The 14405-nt window shown below is 60.8% G+C and overlaps 1 protein-coding gene across 1 annotated transcript in view; it reads right to left on the bottom strand.

Annotated features, from left to right (window-relative positions):
* The window catches only part of LOC140422583 (solute carrier family 12 member 6), a 539853-nt gene that overhangs the window by 79855 nt on the left and 445593 nt on the right, over positions 1-14405 (bottom strand). Inside the window, exon 5 of the mRNA XM_072507591.1 lies at positions 12541-12736. Coding sequence (XP_072363692.1) covers positions 12541-12736 — 196 coding nt within the window. The remainder of the gene's footprint in view (positions 1-12540; positions 12737-14405) is intronic.

The raw sequence follows: 14405 nt of genomic DNA, 5'->3' as shown, positions 1-14405 counted from the left end.
CAGGGAGTGTCGCACTGTCAGAGGGTCAGTACTGAGGGAGTGCTGCACTGTCAGAGGGTCAGTACTGAGGGAGCGCTGCACTGTCAGAGAGTCAGTACTGAAGGAGCGCCGCACTGTCAGAGGGTCAGTACTGAGGGAGCGCCGCACTGTCAGAGGGTCAGTACTGAGGGAGTGCCGCACTGTCAGAGGGTCAGTACTGAGGGAGCGCCACACTGTCAGAGGGTCAGTACTGCGGGAGCGCTGCACTGTCAGAGAGTCAGTACTGAAGGAGCGCCGCACTGTCAGAGGGTCAGTACTGAGGGAGCGCCGCACTGTCAGAGGGTCAGTACTGAGGGAGCGCCGCACTGTCAGAGGGTCAGGACTGAGGAGTGCAGCACTGTCAGAGGGTCAGTACTGAGGGAGTGCCGCACTGTCAGAAGGTCAGTACTGAGGGAGTGCCGCACTGTCAGAGGGTTAGTATTGAGAGAGCGCCGCACTGTCAGAGGGTCAGTACTGAGGGAGCACCGCACTGTCAGAGGGTCAGTACTGAGGGAGTGCCGCACTGTCAGAGGGTCAGTACTGAGGGAGCGCCGCACTGTCAGAGGGTCAGTACTGAGAGAGTGCCGCACTGTCAGAGGGTCAGTACTGAGGGAGTGCCGCACTGTCAGAGGGTCAGTACTGAGGGAGTGCCGCATTGTCAGAGGGTCAGTACTGAGGGAGTGCCGCACTGTCAGAGGGGCAGTACTGAGGGAGTGCCGCACTGTCAGAGGGTCAGTACTGAGGGAGTGCCGTACTGTCAGATGGTCAGTACTGAGGGAGTGCCGCACTGTCAGAGCATCAGTACTGAGGGAGCGGCGCACTGTCAGAGGGTCAGTACTGAGGGAGTGCCGCACTGTCAGAGGGTCAGTACTGAGGGAGTGCTGCACTGTCAAAGGGTCAGTACTGAGGGAGTGCCGCACTGTCAGAGGGTCAGTACTGAGGGAGCGCTGCACTGTCAGAGAGTCAGTACTGAAGGAGCGCCGCACTGTCAGAGGGTCAGTACTGAGGGAGCGCCGCACTGTCGAGGGTCAGTACTGAGGGAGCGCAGCACTGTCAGAGGGTCAGTACTGAGGGAGCGCCGCACGGTCAGAGGGTCAGTACTGAGGGAGTTCCGCACTGTCAGAGGGTCAGTACTCAGGGAGTGTCGCACTGTCAGAGGGTCAGTACTGAGGGAGTGCCGCACTGTCAGAGGGTCAGTACTGAGGGAGTGCCGCACTGTCAGAGGGTCAGTACTGAGGGAGCGCCGCACTGTCAGAGGGTCAGCACTGAGGGAGTGCCGCACTGTCAGAGGGTCAGTACTGAGGGAGTGCCGCAGTGTCAGAGGGTCAGTACTGAGGGAGCGCCGCACTGTCAGAGGGTCAGTACTGAGGAAGTGCCGCACTGTCAGAGGGTCAGTACTGAGGGAGTGCTGCACTGTCAGAGGGTCAGTACTGAGGGAGTGCCGCACAGTCAGAGGGGCAGTACTGAGGGAGTGTTGCACTGTCAGAGGGTCAGTACTGAAGGAGCGCTGCACTGTCAGAGGGTCAGTACTGAGGGAGTGCCGCACTGTGACAGGGTCAGTACTGAGGGGGCGCCGCACTGTCAGAGGGTCAGTACTGAGGGAGTGCCGCACTGTCGGAGGGTCAGTACTGAGGGAGTACCGCACTGTCAGAGGGTCAGTACTGAGGGACCGCCGCACTGTCAGAGGGTCAGTACTGAGGAGTGCAGCACTGTCAGAGGGTCAGTACTGAGGGAGTGCCGCACTGTCAGAAGGTCAGTACTGAGGGAGAGCTGCACTGTCAGAGGGTCAGTACTGAGGGAGTGCCGCACTGTCAGAGGGTTAGTACTGAGAGAGCGCCGCACTGTCAGAGGGTCAGTACTGAGGGAGCACCGCACTGTCAGAGGGTCAGTACTGAGGGAGTGCCGCACTGTCAGAGGGTCAGTACTGAGGGAGCGCCGTACTGTCAGAGGGTCAGTACTGAGGGAGTGCCGCACTGTCAGAGGGTCAGTACTGAGGGAGTGCTGCTCTGTCAGAGGGTCAGTACTGAGGGAGTGCTGCACTGTCAGAGCGCCAGTACTGAGGGAGTGCCGCACTTTCAGAGGGTCAGTACTGAGGGAGTGCCGCACTTTCAGAGGGTCAGTACTGAGGGAGTGCCGCATTGTCAGAGGGTCAGTACTGAGGGAGTGCCGCACTGTCAGAGGGGCAGTACTGAGGGAGTGCCGCACTGTCAGAGGGTCAGTACTGAGGGAGTGCCGTACTGTCAGATGGTCAGTACTGAGGGAGTGCCGCACTGTCAGAGCATCAGTACTGAGGGAGCGGCGCACTGTCAGAGGGTCAGTACTGAGGGAGTGCTGCACTGTCAAAGGGTCAGTACTGAGGGAGTGCCGCACTGTCAGAGGGTCAGTACTGAGGGAGCGCTGCACTGTCAGAGAGTCAGTACTGAAGGAGCGCCGCACTGTCAGAGGGTCAGTACTGAGGGAGCGCCGCACTGTCGAGGGTCAGTACTGAGGGAGCGCAGCACTGTCAGAGGGTCAGTACTGAGGGAGCGCCGCACGGTCAGAGGGTCAGCACTGAGGGAGTTCCGCACTGTCAGAGGGTCAGTACTCAGGGAGTGTCGCACTGTCAGAGGGTCAGTACTGAGGGAGTGCTGCATTGTCAGAGGGTCAGTACTGAGGGAGCGCCGCACTGTCAGAGGGGCAGTACTGAGGGAGTGCCGCACTGTCAGAGGGTCAGTACTGAGGGAGTGCCGTACTGTCAGATGGTCAGTACTGAGGGAGTGCCGCACTGTCAGAGCATCAGTACTGAGGGAGCGGCGCACTGTCAGAGGGTCAGTACTGAGGGAGTGCTGCACTGTCAAAGGGTCAGTACTGAGGGAGTGCCGCACTGTCAGAGGGTCAGTACTGAAGGAGCGCCGCACTGTCAGAGGGTCAGTACTGAGGGAGCGCCGCACTGTCGAGGGTCAGTACTGAGGGAGCGCAGCACTGTCAGAGGGTCAGTACTGAGGGAGTGCCGCACTGTCAGAGGGTCAGTACTGAGGGAGCGCCACACTGTCAGAGGGTCAGTACTGCGGGAGCGCTGCACTGTCAGAGAGTCAGTACTGAAGGAGCGCCGCACTGTCAGAGGGTCAGTACTGAGGGAGCGCCGCACTGTCAGAGGGTCAGTACTGAGGGAGCGCCGCACTGTCAGAGGGTCAGGACTGAGGGAGTGCCGCACTGTCAGAGGGTCAGTACTGAGGGAGTGCCGCACTGTCAGAGGGTCAGTACTGAAGGAGTGCTGCACTGTCAGAGGGTCAGTACTGAGGGAGCGCCGCACTGTCAGAGGGTCAGTACTGAGGAGTGCAGCACTGTCAGAGGGTCAGTACTGAGGAGTGCAGCACTGTCAGAGGGTCAGTACTGAGGGAGTGCCGCACTGTCAGAGGGTCAGTACTGAGGAGTGCAGCACTGTCAGAGGGTCAGTACTGAGGGAGTGCCGCACTGTCAGAAGGTCAGTACTGAGGGAGTGCCGCACTGTCAGAGGGTTAGTATTGAGAGAGCGCCGCACTGTCAGAGGGTCAGTACTGAGGGAGCACCGCACTGTCAGAGGGTCAGTACTGAGGGAGTGCCGCACTGTCAGAGGGTCAGTACTGAGGGAGCGCCGCACTGTCAGAGGGTCAGTACTGAGAGAGTGCCGCACTGTCAGAGGGTCAGTACTGAGGGAGTGCCGCACTGTCAGAGGGTCAGTACTGAGGGAGTGCCGCATTGTCAGAGGGTCAGTACTGAGGGAGTGCCGCACTGTCAGAGGGGCAGTACTGAGGGAGTGCCGCACTGTCAGAGGGTCAGTACTGAGGGAGTGCCGTACTGTCAGATGGTCAGTACTGAGGGAGTGCAGCACTGTCAGAGCATCAGTACTGAGGGAGCGGCGCACTGTCAGAGGGTCAGTACTGAGGGAGTGCCGCACTGTCAGAGGGTCAGTACTGAGGGAGTGCTGCACTGTCAAAGGGTCAGTACTGAGGGAGTGCCGCACTGTCAGAGGGTCAGTACTGAGGGAGCGCTGCACTGTCAGAGAGTCAGTACTGAAGGAGTGCTGCACTGTCCGAGGGTCAGTACTGAGGGAGTGCCGCACTGTCAGAGGGTCAGTACTGAGGGAGCGCCGCACTGTCGAGGGTCAGTACTGAGGGAGCGCAGCACTGTCAGAGGGTCAGTACTGAGGGAGCGCCGCACGGTCAGAGGGTCAGTACTGAGGGAGTTCCGCACTGTCAGAGGGTCAGTACTCAGGGAGTGTCGCACTGTCAGAGGGTCAGTACTGAGGGAGTGCTGCACTGTCAGAGGGTCAGTACTGAGGGAGCGCTGCACTGTCAGAGAGTCAGTACTGAAGGAGCGCCGCACTGTCAGAGGGTCAGTACTGAGGGAGCGCCGCACTGTCAGAGGGTCAGTACTGAGGGAGTGCCGCACTGTCAGAGGGTCAGTACTGAGGGAGCGCCACACTGTCAGAGGGTCAGTACTGCGGGAGCGCTGCACTGTCAGAGAGTCAGTACTGAAGGAGCGCCGCACTGTCAGAGGGTCAGTACTGAGGGAGCGCCGCACTGTCAGAGGGTCAGTACTGAGGGAGCGCCGCACTGTCAGAGGGTCAGTACTGAGGAGTGCAGCACTGTCAGAGGGTCAGTACTGAGGGAGTGCCGCACTGTCAGAAGGTCAGTACTGAGGGAGTGCCACACTGTCAGAGGGTCAGTACTGAGGGGGTGCTGCACTGTCAGAGGGTCAGTACTGAGGGAGTGCTGCACTGTCAGAGGGTCAGTACTGAGGGAGTGCTGCACTGTCAGAGGGTCAGTACTGAGGGAGTGCCGCACTGTCAGAGGGTCAGTACTGAGGGAGCGCTGCACGGTCAGAGGGTCAGTACTGAGGGAGTGCTGCACTGTCAGAGGGTCAGTACTGAGGGAGTGCCGCACTGTCAGAGGGTCAGTACTGAGGGAGCGCCGCACTGTCAGAGGGTCAGTACTGAGGGAGCGCCGCACTGTCAGAGGGTCAGTACTGAGGGAGTGCCGCACTGTCAGAGCGTCACTGCTGAGGGAGCTCCGCACTGTCAGAGGGTCAGTACTGAGGGAGTGCTGCACTGTCAGAGAGTCAGTACTGAAGGAGCGCCGCACTGTCAGAGGGTCAGTACTGAGGGAGCGCCGCACTGTCGAGGGTCAGTACTGAGGGAGCGCAGCACTGTCAGAGGGTCAGTACTGAGGGAGCGCCGCACTGTCAGAGGGTCAGTACTGAGGGAGTTCCGCACTGTCAGAGGGTCAGTACTCAGGGAGTGTCGCACTGTCAGAGGGTCAGTACTGAGGGAGTGCCACACTGTCAGAGGGTCAGTACTGAGGGAGTGCCGCACTGTCAGAGGGTCAGTACTGAGGGAGTGCAGCACTGTCAGAGGGTCAGTACTGAGGGGGCGCCGCACTGTCAGAGGGTCAGTACTGAGGGAGCGCCGCACTGTCAGAGCGTCAGTACTGAGGGAGCGCCGCACTGTCAGAGGGTCAGTACTGAGGGAGCGCCGCACTGTCAGAGGGTCAGTACTGAGGAGTGCAGCATTGTCAGAGGGTCAGTACTGAGGGAGTGCCGCATTGTCACAAGGTCAGTACTGAGGGAGTGCCGCACTGTCAGAGGGTTAGTATTGAGAGAGCGCCGCACTGTCAGAGGGTCAGTACTGAGGGAGCACCGCACTGTCAGAGGGTCAGTACTGAGGGAGTTCCGCACTGTCAGAGGGTCAGTACTGAGGGAGCGCCGCACTGTCAGAGGGTCAGTACTGAGGGAGTGCCGCACTGTCAGAGGGTCAGTACTGAGGGAGTGCCGCAGTGTCAGAGGGTCAGTACTGAGGGAGTGCCGCACTGTCAGATGGTTAGTACTGAGGGAGTGCCGCACTGTCAGAGGGTCAGTACTGAGGGAGCGCCGCACTGTCAGAGGGTCAGTACTGAGGGAGTGCCGCACTGTCAGAGGGTCAGTACTGAGGGAGTGCTGCTCTGTCAGAGGGTCAGTACTGAGGGAGTGCTGCACTGTCAGAGGGTCAGTACTGAGGGAGTGCCGCACTTTCAGAGGGTCAGTACTGAGGGAGTGCCGCACTGTCAGAGGGGCAGTACTGAGGGAGTGCCGCACTGTCAGAGGGGCAGTACTGAGGGAGTGCCGCACTGTCAGAGGGTCAGTGCTGAGGGAGTGCCGCACTGTCAGATGGTCAGTACTGAGGGAGTGCCGCACTGTCAGAGCGTCAGTACTGAAGGAGCGCCGCACTGTCAGAGGGTCAGTACTGAGGGAGTGCCGCACTGTCAGAGGGTCAGTACTGAGGGAGTGCTGCACTGTCAGAGGGTCAGTACTGAGGGAGTGCCGCACAGTCAGAGGGGCAGTACTGAGGGAGTGTTGCACTGTCAGAGGGTCAGTACTGAAGGAGCGCTGCACTGTCAGAGGGTCAGTACTGAGGGAGTGCCGCACTGTCACAGGGTCAGTACTGAGGGGGCGCCACACTGTCAGAGGGTCAGTACTGAGGGAGTGCCGCACTGTCGGAGGGTCAGTACTGAGGGAGTACCGCACTGTCAGAGGGTCAGTTCTGAGGGAGCGCCGCACTGTCAGAGGGTCAGTACTGAGGAGTGCAGCACTGTCAGAGGGTCAGTACTGAGGGAGTGCCGCACTGTCAGAAGGTCAGTACTGAGGGAGTGCCGCACTGTCAGAGGGTCAGTACTGAGGGAGCGCCGCACTGTCAGAGGGTCAGTACTGAGGGAGCACCGCACTGTCAGAGGGTCAGTACTCAGGGAGTGTCGCACTGTCAGAGGGTCAGTACTGAGGGAGTGCCACACTGTCAGAGGGTCAGTACTGAGGGAGTGCCGCACTGTCAGAGGGTCAGTACTGAGGGAGTGCCACACTGTCAGAGGGTCAGTACTGAGGGAGCGCCGCACTGTCAGAGGGTCAGTACTGAGGAGTGCAGCACTGTCAGAGGGTCAGTACTGAGGGAGTGCCGCACTGTTAGAAGGTCAGTACTGAGGGAGTGCCGCACTGTCAGAGGGTTAGTATTGAGAGAGCGCCGCACTGTCAGAGGGTCAGTACTGAGGGAGCACCGCACTGTCAGAGGGTCAGTACTGAGGGAGTGCCGCGCTGTCAGAGGGTCAGTACTGAGGGAGCGCCGCACTGTCAGAGGGTCAGTACTGAGGGAGTGCCGCAGTGTCAGAGGGTCAGTACTGAGGGAGTGCCGCACTGTCAGATGGTTAGTACTGAGGGAGTGCCGCACTGTCAGAGGGTCAGTACTGAGGGAGCGCCGCACTGTCAGAGGGTCAGTACTGAGGGAGTGCCGGACTGTCAGAGGGTCAGTACTGAGGGAGTGCTGCACTGTCAGAGGGTCAGTACTGAGGGAGTGCTGCACTGTCAGAGGGTCAGTACTGAGGGAGTGCCGCACTTTCAGAGGGTCAGAACTGGGGGAGTGCCGCACTGTCAGAGGGGCAGTACTGAGGGAGTGCCGCACTGTCAGAGGGGCAGTACTGAGGGAGTGCCGCACTGTCAGAGGGTCAGTAATGAGGGAGTGCCGCACTGTCAGATGGTCAGCACTGAGGGAGTGCCGCACTGTCAGAGCGTCAGTACTGAGGGAGCGCCGCACTGTCAGAGGGTCAGTACTGAGGGAGTGCCGCACTGTCAGAGGGTCAGTACTGAGGGAGTGCTGCACTGTCAGAGGGTCAGTACTGAGGGAGTGCCGCACAGTCAGAGGGGCAGTACTGAGGGAGTGTTGCACTGTCAGAGGGTCAGTACTGAAGGAGAGCTGCACTGTCAGAGGGTCAGTACTGAGGGAGTGCCGCACTGTCACAGGGTCAGTACTGAGGGGGCGCCGCACTGTCAGAGGGTCAGTACTGAGGGAGTGCCGCACTGTCGGAGGGTCAGTACTGAGGGAGTACCGCACTGTCAGAGGGTCAGTACTGAGGAGTGCAGCACTGTCAGAGGGTCAGTACTGAGGGAGTGCCACACGGTCAGAGGGTCAGTACTGAGGGAGTGCCGCACTGTCAGAGGGTTAGTACTGAGAGAGCGCCGCACTGTCAGAGGGTCAGTACTGAGGGAGCACCGCACTGTCAGAGGGTCAGTACTGAGGGAGTGCCGCACTGTCAGAAGGTCAGTACTGAGGGAGTGCCGCACTGTCAGAGGGTTAGTACTGAGAGAGCGCCGCACTGTCAGAGGCTCAGTACTGAGGCAGCGCCGCACTGTCAGAGGGTCAGTACTGAGGGAGTGCCGCACTGTCAGAGGGTCAGTACTGAGGGAGTGCTGCACTGTCAGAGGGTCGTACTGAGGAGTGCAGCACTGTCAGAGGGTCAGTACTGAGGGAGTGCCGCACTGTCAGAGGGTCAGTACTGAGGGAGTGCCGCACTGTCAGAGGGTCAGTACTGAGGGAGTGCTGCTCTGTCAGAGGGTCAGTACTGAGGGAGTGCTGCACTGTCAGAGGGTCAGTACTGAGGGAGAGCCGCACTTTCAGAGGGTCAGTACTGAGGGAGTGCCGCACTGTCAGAGGGGCAGTACTGAGGGAGTGCCGCACTGTCAGAGGGGCAGTACTGAGGGAGTGCCGCACTGTCAGAGGGTCAGTACTGAGGGAGTCCCGTACTGTCAGATGGTCAGTACTGAGGGAGTGCCGCACTGTCAGAGCGTCAGTACTGAGGGAGCGCCGCACTGTCAGAGGGTCAGTACTGAGGGAGTGCCGCACTGTCAGAGGGTCAGTACTGAGGGAGTGCTGCACTGTCAAAGGGTCAGTACTGAGGGAGTGCCGCACAGTCAGAGGGGCAGTACTGTGGGAGTGCCGCACTGTCAGAGGGTCAGTACTGAGGGAGCACCGCACTGTCAGAGGGTCAGTACTGAAGGAGCGCTGCACTGTCAGAGGGTCAGTACTGAGGGAGTGCTGCACTGTCAGAGGGTCAGTACTGAGGGAGTGCCGCACTGTCAGACGGTCAGTACTGAGGGAGTGCAGCACTGTCAGAGGGTCAGAACTGAGGGAGTGCTGCACTGTCAGGGTAAGTACTGAGGGAGTGCCGCACTGTCAGAGGGTCAGTACTGAGGGAGTGCCGCACTGTCAGAGGGTCAGTACTGAGGGAGTGCCGCACTGTCAGAGGGTCAGTACTGAGGGAGTGCCGCACTGTCACAGGGTCAGTACTGAGGGAGTGCTGCACTGTCAGAGGGTCAGTACTGAGGGAGTGCTGCACTGTCAGAGGGTCAGTACTGAGGGAGTGCCACACTGTCAGAGGGTCAGTACTGAGGGAGTGCTGCATTGTCAGAGGGTCAGTACTGAGTGAGCGCCGCATTGTTAGAGGGTCAGTACTGAGGGAGTGCTGCATTGTCAGAGAGTCAGTACTGAGGGAGTGCTGCCCTGTCAGAGGGTCAGTACAGAGGGAGTGCTGCACTGTCAGAGGGTCAGTACTGAGGGAGTGCTGCACTGTCAGAGGGTCAGTACTGAGGGAGTGCTGCACTGTCAGAGGGTCAGTACTGAGGGAGTGCTGCTCTGTCAGAGGGTCAGTACTGAGGGAGCGCCGCACTGTCAGAGGGTCAGTACTGAGGGAGTGCTGCACTGTCAGAGGGTCAGTACTGAGGGAGTGCCGCCCTGTCAGAGGGTCAGTACTGAGGGAGTGCCGCACTGTCAGAGGGTCAGTACTGAGGGAGTGCCGCCCTGTCAGAGGGTCAGTACTGAGGGAGCGCCACACTGTCGGAGGGTCAGTACTGAGGGAGTGCTGCACTGTCAGAGAGTCAGTACTGAGGGAGTGCTGCATTGTCAGAGGGTCAGTACTGAGGGAGTGCCGCACTGTCAGAGGGTCAGTACTGAGGGAGTGCCGCTCTGTCAGATGGTCAGTACTGAGGGAGTGCCGCACTGTCAGAGGGTCAGTACTGAGGGAGTGCTGCATTGTCAGAGGGTCAGTACTGAGGGAGTGCCGCACTGTCAGAGGGTCAGTACTGAGGGAGTGCTGCATTGTCAGAGGGTCAGTACTGAGGGAGTGCTGCACTGTCAGAGGGTCAGTACTGAGGGAGCGCCGCACTGTCAGAGGGTCAGTACAGAGGGAGTGCCGCACTGTCAGAGGGTCAGTACTGAGGGAGTGCCGCACTGTCAGAGGGTCAGTACTGAGGGAGTGCCGCACTGTCAGAGGGTCAGTACAGAGGGAGTGCCACACTGTCAGAGGGTCAGTACTGAGGGAGTGCCGCACTGTCCGAGGGTCAGTACTGAGAGAGTGCCGCACTGTCAGAGGGTCAGTACTGAGGGAGTGCCACACTGTCAGAGTGTCAGTACTGAGGGAGTGCCGCGCTGTCAGAGGGTCAGTACTGAGGGAGTGCCGCGCTGTCAGAGCGTCAGTACTGAGGGAGTGTCGCACTGTCAGAGGGTCAGTACTGAGGGAGTGCTGCACTGTCAGAGGGTCAGTACAGAGGGAGTGCCGCACTGTCAGAGGGTCAGTACTGAGGGAGTGCCGCACTGTCCGAGGGTCAGTACTGAGAGAGTGCCGCACCGTCAGAGGGTCAGTACTGAGGGAGTGCCACACTGTCAGAGTGTCAGTACTGAGGGAGTGCCGCGCTGTCAGAGGGTCAGTACTGAGGGAGTGCCGCGCTGTCAGAGGGTCAGTACTGAGGGAGTGTCGCACTGTCAGAGGGTCAGTACTGAGGCAGTGCCGCACTGTCAGAGGGTCAGTACTGAGGGAGCGCCACACTGTCAGAAGGTCAGTACTGAGGGAGTGCTGCATTGTCAGAGGGTCAGTACTGAGGGAGTGCTGCATTGTCAGAGGGTCAGTACTGAGTGAGCGCCGCATTGTCAGAGGGTCAGTACTGAGGGAGTGCTGCATTGTCAGAGAGTCAGTACTGAGGGAGTGCTGCCCTGTCAGAGGGTCAGTACTGAGGGAGTGCTGCATTGTCAGAGGGTCAGTACTGAGGGAGTGCCACACGGTCAGAGGGTCAGTACTGAGGGAGTGCTGCATTGTCAGAGGGTCAGTACTGAGGGAGTGCTGCACTGTCAGAGGGTCAGTACTGAGGGAGCGCCGCACTGTCAGAGGGTCAGTACAGAGGGAGTGCCGCACTGTCAGAGGGTCAGTACTGAGGGAGTGCTGCACTGTCAGAGGGTCAGTACTGAGGGAGTGCCGCACTGTCAGAGGGTCAGTACAGAGGGAGTGCCGCACTGTCAGAGGGTCAGTACTGAGGGAGTGCCGCACTGTCCGAGGGTCAGTACTGAGAGAGTGCCGCACTGTCAGAGAGTCAGTACTGAGGGAGTGCCACACTGTCAGAGTGTCAGTACTGAGGGAGTGCCGCACTGTCAGAGGGTCAGTACTGAGGGAGTGCCGCGCTGTCAGAGGGTCAGTACTGAGGGAGTGCCGCGCTGTCAGAGGGTCAGTACTGACGGAGTGCCGCGCTGTCAGAGGGTCAGTACTGAGGGAGTGCTGCACTGTCAGAGGGTCAGTACTGAGGGAGTGCCGCACTGTCAGAGGGTCAGTACTGAGGGAGCGTCGCACTGTCAGAGGGTCAGTACTGAGGGAGTGCTGCACTGTCAGAGCGTCAGTACTGAGGGAGTGCCGCACTGTCAGAGGGTCAGTACTGAGGGAGTGCCGCACTGTCAGAGAGTCAGTACTGAGGGAGTGCTGCACTGTCAGATGGTCAGTACTGAGGGAGTGCCGCACTGACAGAGGGTCAGTACTGAAGGAGTGCTGCACTGTCAGAGGGTCAGTACTGAGGGAGTGCCGCACTGTCAGAGGGTCAATACTGAGGGCGTGCTGCACTGTCAGAGGGTGAGTACTGAGGGAGTGCTGCACTGTCAGAGGGTCAGTACTGAGGGAGTTCTGCACTGTCAGAGGGTCAGTACTGAGGGAGAGCTGCACTGTCAGAGGGTCAGTACTGAGGGAGTGCCGCACTGTCAGAGGGTCAGTACTGAGGGAGTGCCGCACTGTCAGAGGGTCAGTACTGAGGGAGAGCTGCACTGTCGGAGGGTCAGTACTGAGGGAGTGCCGCACTCTCAGAGGGTCATTACTGAGGGAGTGCCGCACTGTCAGAGGGTCAGTACTGAGGGAGTGCTGCACTGTCAGAGGGTCAGTACTGAGGGAGTGCTGCACTGTCAGAGGGTCAGTACTGAGGGAGCGCCGCACTGTCAGAGGGTCAGTACTGAGGGAGTGCTGCACTGTCAGAGGGTCAGTACTGAGGGCGTGCTGCACTGTCAGAGGGTCAGTACTGAGGGAGTGCTGCACTGTCAGAGGGTCAGTACTGAGGGAGTGCTGCACTGTCAGAGGGTCAGTACTGAGGGAGCGCCGCACTGTCAGAGGTTCAGTACTGAGGGAGTGCCGCACTGTCAGAGGGTCAGTACTGAGGGAGTGCTGCACTGTCAGAGGTTCAGTACTGAGGGAGTGCCGCACTGTCAGAGGGTCAGTACTGAGGGAGTGCTGCACTGTCAGAGGGTCAGTACTGAGGGAGTGCTGCACTGTCAGAGGGTCAGTACTGAGGGAGTGCCGCACTGTCAGAGTGTCAGTACTGAGGGAGTGCCGCACTGTCACAGGGTCAGTACTGAGGGAGTGCCGCACTGTCAGAGGGTCAGTACTGAGGGAGTTTCACACCCACCGATGAAGGTTTTCCAGGCCCGGGGGTCTTCGCTCTGCCTCCAGCAGTTGGGCCAGCCCATCACAACCGTGTTGTGTTTCATTCCGCCCAATCCACAGGACTGGATGAGGTGCGACACTCCCTCGCGGACCTTCGCAGCAACCACGACCTGGCAGAAACCCTTCACCCTCTCCTTCTCCATCAGCATCTTGATCGTCTGTGCACAGAGAGAATCTCATCAGACCCTTCACTGCCCCAAACGCACAGCCCACTGCCCTGTCCCAGTAACCTGCCCCGGCCCCAACACCCCTCCCTGTCCCAGTAACCTGCCCCGGCCCCCCTCCCTGTCCCAGTAACCTGCCCCGGCCCCCCTCCCTGTCCCAGTAACCTGCCCCGGCCCCCCTCCCTGTCCCAGTAACCTGCCCCGGCCCCCCTCCCTGTCCCAGTAACCTGCCCCGGCCCCCCTCCCTGTCCCAGTAACCTGCCCCACCCCCAACACCCCTCCCTGTCCCAGTAACCTGCCCCAGCCCCAACACCCCTCCCTGTCCCAGTAACCTGCCCCGGCCCCCCTCCCTGTCCCAGTAACCTGCCCCAACACCCCTCCCTGTCCCAGTAACCTGCCCCGGCCCCAACACCCCTCCCTATCCCAGGAACCTGCCCCACCCCCAACACCCCGCCCTGTCCCAGTAAGCTGCCCCGGCCCCCCTCCCTGTCCCAGTAACCTGCCCCGGCCCCCCTCCCTGTCCCAGTAACCTGCCCCGGCCCCCCTCCCTGTCCCAGTAACCTGCCCCGGCCCCCCTCCCTGTCCCAGTAACCTGCCCCGGCCCCCCTCCCTGTCCCAGTAACCTGCCCCACCCCCAACACCCCTCCCTGTCCCAGTAACCTGCCCCAGCCCCAACACCCCTCCCTGTCCCAGTAACCTGCCCCGGCCCCCCTCCCTGTCCCAGTAACCTGCCCCAACACCCCTCCCTGTCCCAGTAACCTGCCCCGGCCCCAACACCCCTCCCTATCCCAGGAACCTGCCCCACCCCCAACACCCCGCCCTGTCCCAGTAAGCTGCCCCGGCCCCCCTCCCTGTCCCAGTAACCTGCCCCGGCCCCCCTCCCTGTCCCAGTAACCTGCCCCGGCCCCAACACCCCTCCCTATCCCAGTAACCTGCCCCGACACCCCTCCCTGTCCCAGGAACCTGCCCCGGCCCCGACACACCTCCCTATCCCAGTAACCTGCCCCGGCCCCCCTCCCTGTCCCAGTAACCTGCCCCGTCCCCGACACCCCTCCCTATCCCAGTAACCTGCCCCGGCCCCGACACCCCTCCCTATCCCAGTAACCTGCCCCGACCCCGACACCCCTCCCTATCCCAGTAACCTGCCCCGGCCCCGACACCCCTCCCTATCCCAGTAACCGGCCCCGACACCCCTCCCTATCCCTGTAACCTGCCCCAGCCCCAACACCCCTCCCTATCCCAGTAACCTGCCCCGGCCCCGACACCCCTCCCTATCCCAGTAACCTGCCCCGGCCCCGACACCCCTCCCTATCCCTGTAACCTGCCCCGGCCCCGACACCCCTCCCCATCCCAGTAACCTGCCCCGGCCCCGACACCCCTCCCTATCCCTGTAACCTGCCCCGGCCCCAACACCCCTCCCTATCCCTGTAACCTGCCCCGGCCCCAACACCCCTCCCTATCCCAGTAACCTGCCCCGGCCCCGACACCCCTCCCTATTCCAGTAACCTGCCCCGGCCCCGACACCCCTCCCTGTCCCAGTAACCTGCCCCGGCCCCGACAACCCTCCCTATCCCAGTAACCTGCCCCGACACCCCTCCCTATCCCAGTAACCTGCCCCGGCCCCGACACCCCTCCCTGTCCCAGTAACCTGCCCCAACACCCC

The sequence above is a fragment of the Scyliorhinus torazame genome, chromosome 5, assembly GCF_047496885.1.
Source record: "Scyliorhinus torazame isolate Kashiwa2021f chromosome 5, sScyTor2.1, whole genome shotgun sequence".
Taxonomy (NCBI): Eukaryota; Metazoa; Chordata; class Chondrichthyes; order Carcharhiniformes; family Scyliorhinidae; genus Scyliorhinus; species Scyliorhinus torazame.
This window is presented reverse-complemented; position numbering and strand designations above follow the sequence as displayed.